Source organism: Alosa sapidissima, chromosome 13 (genome assembly GCF_018492685.1).
Source record: "Alosa sapidissima isolate fAloSap1 chromosome 13, fAloSap1.pri, whole genome shotgun sequence".
In the NCBI taxonomy this organism is placed as follows: Eukaryota; Metazoa; Chordata; class Actinopteri; order Clupeiformes; family Clupeidae; genus Alosa; species Alosa sapidissima.
The window spans coordinates 34385969-34397703 of record NC_055969.1 but is presented as its reverse complement, the minus strand read 5'-3'; the positions used below and the strand labels follow the sequence as shown (position 1 = coordinate 34397703).

The window sequence follows — 11735 nt, the reverse complement described above, 5'->3', positions numbered from 1 at the left end:
CACAGTAATATTTTCATGCAGGCTACAAAATAGTGTGTTTCTGCAGTAGCCTACTATGCAGAGTTTATGTCCAATATTAGGCAATTCCCCGAAAAACTGCAGTTTTGACACAAATATTGCATAATGTTTAGGCTAATTGTTACTTATGGTGGAGACTGACAATGTGTGTGTACCGATAGGACATGTTGTTGGGGCAACGCTGTACGACATGTGTTTTGCGACATGCCGCACTCTGAAACGCCCATGACTTCGCATCGGAATTAACCATTGCAAGCCATTGACTGCATTTTCACATTACATGTTTATTGGTCTTCTTGATGACATGATTACAAACCCACACGCTTGTTGACAACTCTTGCAGAGACTTCATCTCGGTAATTATGCTGTCAGGGCCATGAGTGTGTATATCCATTTTGCAATCTTTGCGTCCTTGTTTAGATTGCTAGCCAACAATTTTGGTTAGCCAATGCATTCGTGCCTGTGCTTAGCGGTTGATCGGGTATTTAGAGACAACATTAGAATAGTCCTTTCAGTTTTGATCCTCATGTGAAGAACACAGTTCCCCTGTTAATTACTTAATTGATATTGTATTTCTCGCTTTGTATTTGCACGGGCAGAGTAGTAGGCTAGCTAGCTAGACAGACTATGAAGAAGAAGTGTGGATTCCTGCTGGCCCACACGAGCTTTATTTTGTTTTAAGCGTTGCCTTTTAGAGGTTTAATAAACAGTGACGAAACTGATATTACTAAACTGATATTAACTGTTGTTGTCATGGCATGGTCAGTGTATTGTAAATCATAGAAAGAGTGAGTGAGAGGAAGGGTGCTGGTAATAGTGTTTCTGTTGTAATAATTCATACACACAATTATGAGATGAAAAGCAGGTGTGTGGCTGGCTTACTAATGTTTGACTTGCGTTGTTTGTAGAGTTCTGTTGCCATGGACCCAGCCACTGAATGCCATGCCTGATAGAGCGACAGCGTGCCAGTGAGAGATGCTATAGTGTGCAGGAGACCTGCCTGCACGTACACGTGCGGACGATGAGGAGCTCGGCCTTGCCTTCAGCAGTGCAGACCCGCAGCTGGGCCTGGCCCCGCCGCCGCAGCCTGGGGCTCGCCTAGCCCACCCATGCCTGTGATCCCCATCCCTCGGCGGGTTCGCTCCTTCCATGGCCCCCACACCACCTGCATGCACTCGGCCTGCGGCCCGGCGCGCACCGCACAGCTGGTGCGCTCCAAGTACAACAACTTCGACCTGTACCTGAAGTCGCGCTTGATGTACGGCTTCGTGCGCTTCCTGCTCTACTTCGGCTGCAGCTTGTTCACCTCCCTCCTGTGGGTGGCGCTGTCCGCCCTTTTCTGCCTGCAGTACGTGGGCGTGCGCGTCTTCCTGCGGCTGCAGTACAAGCTGTCCATCATCCTGCTGCTACTCGGACACCAGAGGCTGGACTTCAGCCTCCTCAACGACCTCCTCATCTACTGCATGCATGTCACCATGTTCCTGGTGGGCGGCCTCGGCTGGTGTTTCATGGTCTTCGTGGACATGTAGGTCTGCCGGGGACACAGAAATGGATGAGCCTCTCATGTAGGTCTGCCGGACACACAGAAATGGACTAGCCTCTCATGTAGGTCTGCCGGACACACAGAAATGGACTAGCCTCTCATGTAGCTCTGCCGGACACACAGAAATGGACTAGCCTCTCATGTAGGTCTGCCGGACACACAGAAATGGACTAGCCTCTCATGTAGGTCTGCCGGACACACAGAAATGGACGAGCCTCTCTTGTACTAAAAGGTACCTAAACTCGGCAGTCGGGGTCACGTGGTGTGGAGGTGGTTGGGGAAGCACTCTGATCTCACACGGTGTCCTAAAGGGAAACTCCAACAAGGGCGGGAAAAAAGTGAATGGAGAGACAGTGGCCCAAAAAAGAGTTTAGACAGGTAGACAGGTAGGCAGGTAGACAGGTAGACAGGTAGACAGGTCGGCTGTTTCATCAAAAAGCTGATTACATTTCCCAAGGGTGCTTAGATATCCTGGTATTGTATCCATTGAAAAACGTTCTACTAAAGAAAATAAAACAGGTTGTCATTTGTGAAAGAATGGCGATACCCTTTAACTCACAAACTATCAAAACAGGATCAGTGTGTCTGGTAACCGCAGGAGGAATGCGGTTGAAACATTTCATTAGCTTAGAAAAGAAGAACCCTAGAATAAAGTTCACAAGAGAACATGCAAAGAAAGAGTGCAGCTTTCGACACATGAGCCCAGGATAGAGATAGCTTTCTGGCGTGTTCAAAGAATATTTTAAAATCTTAGAATGACCATGGGCTACCATGACAACCTCACAGACGCTCTGATGAACTGAAAACGTTTCTGTCTGAAATATGGCGGACACGCCACACCGCTAACAGCGAAACGCGCGGAGTCCTGTCCTAGGTGTTGCCAAGCCGTTCTGAAAGCTGAAGTAAATACTAAGATGTTGTAACTGTGACCTTCGCTGAAGCCTTTCTCCGGTGTCCAAATACTTTTTGTCTTAATTTTAAACTATGTCCTATTGTTTATGTCCTAGCAAGCTCCTGTATTATGGGGACCATTGGAATGAGAAGTGTGCTTGTGCCGTCTTTCCTTTTTAAAATTCCACTTATTTTGACCGTTTTTTTTTTTTTTTTTTAACAGTAATAAAATTTATTTTTATGTGCTTCAAGTGTCTAAATGCTTTCTGGGGCCATTGCATGTGTATACACAGATGAAAGTGTACTTGAAGTCTCTGTAACTAAACTTGTTCAGCTTTTCTTGTTTTATTTATTTTGTTCTTTTTTTAACATTCAGTAATGTTGATGGTTTATATAAGGTGCAATGGAACAATGTGTGTGTTTTGTGTGCAGTTTCTGAGTGTTCAGTAATGCGCTGCTTAGGCTATTTGTTGCCAATATGTCCCTCATCAGTGCATTGCACTGTCCACTGGCTGTTTCCTGAAAGGTTGGCATTGTGGCCTCTTGTGGTTGGCCGTGCTACAGTAGCTAAGAGTCACATGGTCATTAAAGGCCTCATTCTAAAACAGATTGTTACCCTCTTCAGGCTTCTGAGGCCAGTAGCACCATGCCCAATGCCCCCCCCCCCCCCCCACACACACACACACACCCCAGCGTCTGTACTACCAAGCAGAGTGGTGTGATGCCCATGGCATTACGCGCCCAACATTGGCAAGAGCCCGCTGGGGGGAGTCACAAGCGTTCTTTGTTCTGGGATCAAGACATCATATGCCTCATACTTGGCAAATCAGACATTTTAGTGTGACCCTTTGTGCCGTGACATTGGGAAGCAGGGGGCATCACACGCATGGAGGCACAATCTGCCTGTGCCGCTGCGAGGAGGAAGTGGTGCCCCTGGAGCTGCCAAACGGCGTTAGCGCGAACACATCACTCACGTCAAACACGGAGCACACATGTCCAGCTGAGAACTCGCCAACAACTCGCAGAGGTTCACACACACACAAGGTCGGAGTGTACCAGTGCAGGGCACTCTTTTGGGAACTTTTAATTCTTCAGATCTCAAAAGGCCTCTCAGGAAGAATTATCGATGATTATTAAACATTAAATAAAAAACTAACTTTTGTTGACTTGTTTCCTGTATCTCTGATGTTGCATGTTTACACACAGGCCCTATTTTGCTAAAAGATTTCTCTTTTATAGGTGCTCACCTGAGAAAATATCATTTCAAACAAGAAAAATAAAAGGCCTTCTCTACTTTATTCTTGCTAACTGACAGCTTGTGTTGTATATATTGTTATATACATCTTCTATGGAGAAAATCAAGAGACCCCTGTACATGTGTGTGTGTGTGTGTGTAGGGATAGTAATCACTCCACATGTGTGTGTGTGTGTGTGTAGGGATAGTAACCACTGCACATGTGTGTGTGTGTGTGTAGGGATAGTAACCACTGCACATTTTCTGATGTCATCCTATGGTTGCTGAGTTATGAGCATTCAACGGTCAAATTCAAATTTGCAGTGGTCTCTTAATTTTGAATATAACTGTCAACTCATCCGAATGTCACTCAGCAACCGTAGGATAACATCAGAAAAATGTGCAGTGGTTACTATCCCTACACACACACACACACACATGTGCAGTAGTCTCTTAATTTTTTACCAGAGCTGTATATGGTTATGGTATGGCAGATGCTTTAGTCCCATGCAACATTTTATGCCTACACTAAGCATAATAGCAATAGCACATTAGGTATATAATGTGATGATAATAATAATGCACATAAAATGAACATTATATTATCATCCCATTAGAGCATCCATCTCTGAAATACCACCAACTCTGTTATTTGTCTTTTGTTGTTTTTAATTTGTGTCTTCAATTAGTAAGTCAACAACACTACACTTTTCCCTCCAAACTGCCATCTAGTCCCAGGTGTCCAAAAGAGAGATGGCCAGTGCTCAGGTTGTGAAAGTAGCAGACTCCAAGGATCATGTTTAAAAAACCTTTATTTGAAGTTTGTGCATAGCAATGATAAAAAATAAAATAAAACTCAATGGGTCTTCATCAGGGCGTGGCCTAAGTACCCAAGAGAATGGTATGTTTCAAAAGGTTAAAAGATGGTCACATGGTGAAGTCACAACAGCATATTAGAAATGTCAGTCAGTCATTTAAGGGAAACATACAAGCCAAATACAGTGTTGTATAAAGTACTAGAAAGCAATACTTGATTAAAAGTACAAGTATCGTACTAGAAAAAGACTTTGGTAGAAGTGAAAGTTACCTTTTCAGAATATTACTTAAGTAAAAGTCTTAAAGTATCTGATATATACTGTACTTAAGTATCAAAAGTAATTTTCTGATATTTAATGTACTTAAGTATTTGAAGTAAAAGTAAAAAGCAAGCGGTTTTATTTTTAACTTTTATTGTGAACTTTATTTTGGCTTTCTTATAGTAACGCATAAAGCATATTCAGGGTTCCCATATCTTCTTAATCTCACTCATCAAATCCAAATCACATTCTTTTCTAGGACTTTTCAGAGAGGTTATATAATAATTCACTTCAACTGAGAAGTTAACAAAAAATATTCCACTATTCCACAAGTTAACAAAAACAGAAAGAAAGAAAGAAAGAAAGAAAGCCTTTGAAATGTAGCCTATCCCACGCTTCCACAAAGAGGCATATTGAACTAATGTTAAGGCTACATGTTTTTTGCATGGGTAGGCTATATTGTTGTTTGGTGATTTAGCCTACTCCTTTACTACACCCTCTTCTGAGCAAACAAGGCATAGGTTTATCATGTAGGGTAATTGCTCTTTCTTACATTAAATAATAAAAAATAAAAAAAATAATAATGTCAATATTTTTTCCTCGACCGGCCCAAAAGTGAAGCAGCCCACCGGGAATTCTCCCAATTACCCACGCCGGGCCTGATTCAGTCTTACTCTTCTTGGACTGAAGACAAGTCCTGCGATGCTAAATAGCCTTTCACAGGCCGCTGAGGCAGGTATAGCGAGTGTTCAGCTTCACAGAAGCTGCGAATGTACAGAAACATTTCTTGCAAATACGGCCACGGGTGTATGACGTTCTCTTCACCACTACCCTGTTCACCGAGTTCACCACTATCATCAGGAGGTCCTCCAGTAGGTGCTCGTGCTTCCATGGCGGTTTCAGTTGTGCGTCCTCCTCCTTTAGCAACAAACAAGCGCTGAAATAGAGCATGCAGCATGCGGAGCGTGCGTAATGCTAGGAGCAGTGATTTCGCCAAACCTCCCTTATTGCAGTCGCACACATTTCTTCTAATTTTATGTTTTAGTAACGAGTAACGAAGATGCTTAGTGGAAATATAACGGAGTAAAAGTATACATTTTATCTAGGAAATGTAGTGGAGTAAAAGTGAAAGTTGACATAAATTTAAATAACGAAGTAAAGTACAGATACGTGAAATTTCTACTTAAGTACAGTAACGAAGTATTTGTACTTTGTTACATTACAACACTGGCCAAATACAACAAGAGACCATACATCAACCTATCAAGAGAGATCACAACAACACTGCAGTTAAGTTATGGAATTATAACGCAACAATACTGCAGTTAAGTTAGGGAATTATAAAAGAGGTCTGATATACAGTATCTTTTCATGAAGGCCTGGAAATATTAGCATAGAATCCAATACTGTGGGTCTGTCTCTGTAGTAGTTTACTGAGACAATCCTCATCTCTGAAAGACTGATCAGCATGCTCTACTCATCTCTACTCTACTCTACTCTTAATAGGCTGATCAGCATGCTCTACTCTACTCTACTCATCTCTACTCTACTCTACTCTACTCTTAATAGGTTGATCAGCATGCTCTACTCTACTCTACTCATCTCTACTCTACTCTGCTCTACTCTTAATAGGCTGATCAGCATGCTCTACTCTACTCTACTCATCTCTACTCTACTCTACTCTACTCTTAATAGGTTGATCAGCATGCTCTACTCTACTCTACTCATCTCTACTCTACTCTGCTCTACTCTTAATAGGCTGATCAGCATGCTCTACTCTACTCTACTCTACTCATCTCTACTCTACTCTACTCTACTCTACTGATCAGCATGCTCTACTCTACTCTACTCTACTCTTAATAGGCTGATCAGCATGCTCTACTCTACTCTACTCTACTCTACTGATCAGCATGCTCTACTCTACTCTACTCTAGTCTACTCTACTCTTAATAGGCTGATCAGCATGCTCTACTCTACTCATCTCTACTCATCTCTACTCTACTCACTCTACTCTACTCTACTCTTAATAGGCTGATCAGCATGCTCTACTCTACTCTACTCATCTCTACTCATCTCTACTCTACTCTACTAATCAGCATGCTCTACTCTACTCTACTCATCTCTACTCTACTCTACTCTACTCTTAATAGGCTGATCAGCATGCTCCACTCTACTCTAGTCTACTCTACTCTACTCTACTCTACTGATCAGCATGCTCTACTCTACTCTACTCATCTCCACTCTACTCTACTCTACTTTACTCATCTCTACTCAACTCTTCTCTACTCTACTCTACTCTTAATAGGCTGATCAGCATGCTCTACTCTACTCTACTTATCTCTACTCATCTCTACTCTACTGATCAGCATGCTCTATTCTACTCTACTCTACTCATCTCTACTCTACTCTACTCTTATTAGGCTGATCAGCATGCTCTACTCTACTCTACTCATCTCTACTCTACTCTACTCTTAATAGGCTGATCAGCATGCTCTATGCCCTCTATAGAAGCTATAGAAGTGCCATAGGATGATCACCCTTGTTGTTTCTTATAGCGTATTTATGCTCCACTACTCTATCTTTAAGGTGCCTTTCTGTACGCCTTATGTACAAGCACTTACATGGGCAGGTAAGGCAGTGCACTGTGGAAGTGCATGGTGTTGCAATGTATAAAATGTTTATTCTCATATGTTTCCATTGTTTTGAGGTCTGTAAATTCCTTTTGTTGTATAATGTTTAAACAATGATTGCGTGACATTTAAGCGGGTCCTTTGAGCCCCTCTCTCTTTCGGCCTTTGGTCAGTCTCAACAGCGCTGATGCAGCTCCCACAGAACACCTGCTGCTGGTTGTGGTCATTGTGGCCACACCATTCACTTGTGGCTCAGACTCTCAGACTCGCAAAGCACAATTAGTCATTATGACGGCATGAGCTGCAGTCTAGCATCTCCATCACCTTCCACTGCACCGTGTGCATACAAATGCATATCCCAGTGTGTGTGCATACACATGCATTTCCCAGATGCATATCCCGGTGTGTGTGCATACACATGCATATCCCGGCCAGAGCAGCTGGATGAGATGGTCATAGCACTTGTTATTACATGTGTATTGCTGGATGAGATGGTCATAGCACTTGTTATTACATGTGTATTGCTGTCACTCACCGCCAGCTGCTTTTGTCTGAGATCTTGCACTGAGACACAGAACATTTCTTCTGATTGCTACGAAATGAGCTCAAGACATGGTGTCAGAGTGTGTGTGTGTATAAGTATATATACTTTTTTGATCCCGTGAGGGAAATTTGGTCTCTGCATTTAACCCAATCGGTGAATTAGTGAAACACAAACAGCACACAGTGAACACACAGTGAGGTGAAGCACACACTAATCCCGGCGCAGTGAGCTGCCTGCTACAACGGCGGCGCTCGGGGAGCAGTGAGGGGTTATAGGTGCCTTGCTCAAGGGCACTTCAGCCGCGGCCCACTGGTCGGGGCTCGAACCGGCAACCCTCCGGTTACAAGTCCAGAGTGCTAACCAGTGGGCCACGGCTGCCCCTGTGTGTGTGTGTGTGTGTGTGTGTGTGTGTGTGTGTGTGTGTGTGTGTGTGTGTGTGTGTGTGTGTGTGTGTGTGTGTGTGTGTGTGTGTGTGTGTGTGTGTGTGTGTGTGTGTGTGTGTGTGTGTGTGTGTGTGTGTGTGTGTGTGTGTGTGTGTGTGTGTGTGTGTGTGTGTGTGTGTGTGTGTGTGTGTGTGTGTGTGTGTGTGTGTGTGTGTGTGTGTAGTGTGTGTCTGTGTGTGTCTGTGTGTGTATGTGTGTGTGTAGTATGATGCAGTGCCATGAGGGATCCACACGGCTGTTTGGCGTGAGAGAGACTGATGTTAATCACCCCCTATCTGCCACCCTGTCACCACAACAGGTCCCTGTCACCTACACTCACACACACTCCCACACACACACACACACACACACCCTGCTTGCGCACCACTCTCCTGGAGTTATTCACTTCTCCCAAGTGAGAAAACCATTTTTGTGCTTAGACCGATTTGATGATTGGGATATTTTCTCCCTTTTCTATTACCATTGCCCAGTTGCAGCACAGAGGTTTCTACACATAGCTGTCTGTAAAAAGGAACTACAGCCTTCAGACATATCTGGATGGGACAGGATGGATAACCAGGGACATAATAATAACAATAATAATAATAATAATAATAATAATAACAATAATATTAATATGAATATGAATAATAATCCATGTTATTAGTATCATTATTATTGACAGTTGAGTTTATTGTTCAAATTGTTATCATCATAATTTTCACACTAAATGCTTTTAGCAGGTCTGTCTGTCTCTCTACAACGGCCAAATGAAGGTGCACCTGAAACCAATACCATAACCATAGTCGCATTACATTCCCTACGGATGGTGGCCGGCGGCTACTTTCCAAATGCCAGGAAAATTTTGTTAGTACAGAAGTTACAAAATATGATTTGCCCTTTTCTGACTGGGTGACGCGCAAAAACGCTTATTCGTGGAATTGATGTTAGTGTAAACTTCCCTTGAGAAATAGTCCAGTACAGGTCTATGGGACTGCACTGACCAGCATGCACCATAGATCTGCACCTTACATTCTCCAGTTGTATTTCACATAACATGTCAGGCACCAACTTGTACAACTTAGCGGCAAGCTTTCCTCATTCTATCGGACACTTGCAATTAGATAGCAGTCGCGGCCATTGGCATTGGTCGGTCTCCGATTTCCGCTCTCTCTAAAAATGTTAGCTAGAGTAGCCTACTGTATGTACCGTCTGTGTCTTTAAAACTCCTAACCCATGCGCGCATGATGTCAGGCTAAGCGCAGTTCAGCTGCCGTCCATGTGAGCCGAAATCACTTCCTGGACTTGGAAACAGGCACGCAGTATAGAGAGAGAGAGAGGGGGAGAGAGAGTGAGAGAGCAAGAGAGAGAGAGAGAGAGAGAGATGGGGGCAGAAAGCTAGGGAAAGAGCTATCAAACGAGGTGAAGCAGGGGCCTGGCCGGGCAAATAAGGACCCTGCAAACTTTGCATCGGAAGAAATAACACAGTACGGAGCAGAGGACGAATTTTATGGCGGAGAGATACATTGGGTAAAAAAAGATCCTTCCTTCTTGATATCGCTTGATGTTTTACATCGCATGATTGTGTGACACGCTCTCCGTGTTTTATTTCCTCGTTGAAGAACTACTTAATTTTTTATATCCCTGCCGTATTATTTTATAGCCGCTGCGTCGCCCGGATGAAAGAATAATCAGATTCCTTGTTGTTGTTGGACTTCATTGCTTGATGTGCGTGTATTTAAGTGTATTTTGACGTGTTGGTATACTCCGCATCATGACATTGATTTGATAATGCAACTTCATTCCCCAAAAATAAAAGTCAGCAGCGCTGGAATGTTGGCAGTCTCCGGTAGCACTGTATAGGCCCTGGCTTTGGACAGCTCTCACTGTAACGTTACAAATGACACTTTTATCCCTAACATATTCTGAGTGTAAAGGTGTGATGTTATCAGATATCGCTCGGCGTCAGTGTCAAAATAGACTATAAACACACCTTGATCGGGTAGTCGCTTACCGTGAGGTGCAAATAGTTTTCACCCATATGCGTCCATATGTTTGTGTTTAAAGCGGCATGGTGTTGGATGGGCCTGGTCGCCGAAATGAATAATGGTTGAAGTTTCTCCACCTTTGCAGAATTCGGCGTCCTGTCATGGTACGGCACTCAGTTTTAGACTGCAGGGGAATGGGGAGCCTTGGCATTACTGTGCAACAATACTCTTGCTGGACAGAATACATATTCGTCAAACAAATATTAAGCTGAGCTATTTCAGACCGTCAGGATACGATTAGTTTATCTTTTACGATATTATGCCAGATTATTTCACGTTCATTCTGATTCATTAAATACAAAATGTTTATGTTGCCAAACGTTAGAAATAAAAGTACTAAATCAGGGAATGATTTGAGATTGGCAAACTCAAAGTTAATTTTCCACAGGATAACCTACTATATGTGATTCATAAGCATTGACAAGAACTTCAGTTTATTCTGACGTACACCTAACCCATCTAAAACAAACCTATAAAAAGTCTTTTTTTATTCAAATACAGATAATACTGATTTAGTGAAAGATTTATCTTCCCACCTGGAGACTTGGACACACTTTTGAATGACGTTTAAAGATGGTGGTCCAAGTGATCTCTGGGTTTGTGGCCAGACTCTTAACAGCGTGTTGGTGTTAGTGAGGGAGAGAGTTGTGTGTGCCTAACCTCTCTCTGCTGACTACCATGTGTCATAGTCTGGTTTTCATGAAGCCGTGGCATGTGACTAGGCACAATGGCTCCTTTCCTATGCAAGTTGCATGTGCCTTATGGCATTTCCTGTGTTTCTCTCTTTCTCACAAACACACACACACACACACACTGACACATGCTCTCCTACTGTCTCCCTCTCACTCTCTTTCCCTAACACATATTTCCTCTCTCTCTCTCTCTCTCTCTCGCTTCTCCCATTCTGGCTCAGTCTCTGTCTTACTTTAACTCTCTCTTTCATTCTCTCTCTCTCTCTCTCTTTGTCAGGTTGAATACTCTTTGCCATAGCACACATGTAAAACACACACAGGTGGAGGGCAGAAGAGGAGTCCGTCTGAGTGAGAGTGAGAGTGAGCTGCTTGAGTGAGGCCCGCTGTGGAGATCTCCTAATATCGCAGACAGACAGGCAGACAGATAGACAGGCAGACAGACAGACAGACAGACAGGCACTCAGACAGGAAGACAGACAGGCAGACAGACAGGCAGGCAGGCAGACAGACAGGCAGGCAGGCAGGCAGGCCGGTAGGCAGGCAGGCAGACAGGCAGACAGACAGGCAGACAGGCAGGCAGGCACTCAGACAGACAGGCAGACAGGCAGGCAGGCACTCAGACAGACAGGCAGGCAGG

The 11735-nt window shown here is 43.6% G+C and overlaps 2 protein-coding genes across 3 annotated transcripts in view; both read left to right on the top strand.

The window, feature by feature from the left end:
* The first annotated feature begins 230 nt into the window (after positions 1–230).
* Positions 231–3618, top strand: LOC121679829 (transmembrane protein 250). 2 transcript variants are annotated; one of them, XR_006021440.1, is made up of 3 exons: positions 231–374; positions 927–1939; positions 1980–3618. XR_006021440.1 is itself a non-coding variant. In XM_042058866.1 (2 exons), the coding sequence occupies exon 2, from the start codon at positions 1128–1130 to the stop codon at positions 1545–1547; it is 420 nt and encodes a 139-aa protein (XP_041914800.1). In that variant the 5' UTR covers positions 231–374; positions 927–1127; the 3' UTR covers positions 1548–3618. The 2 variants fall into 2 exon arrangements, 1 of the variants encoding a protein (XP_041914800.1); XM_042058866.1 differs by having other exon boundaries at positions 927–3618.
* Positions 3619–9678: 6060 nt separating this feature from the next.
* LOC121679808 (nucleus accumbens-associated protein 2) overlaps positions 9679–11735 on the top strand; it is a 41018-nt gene continuing 38961 nt past the window's right edge. The window contains 1 exon segment of the mRNA XM_042058842.1: positions 9679–9888. The gene's annotated coding sequence lies outside the window, so the exon portion shown is untranslated.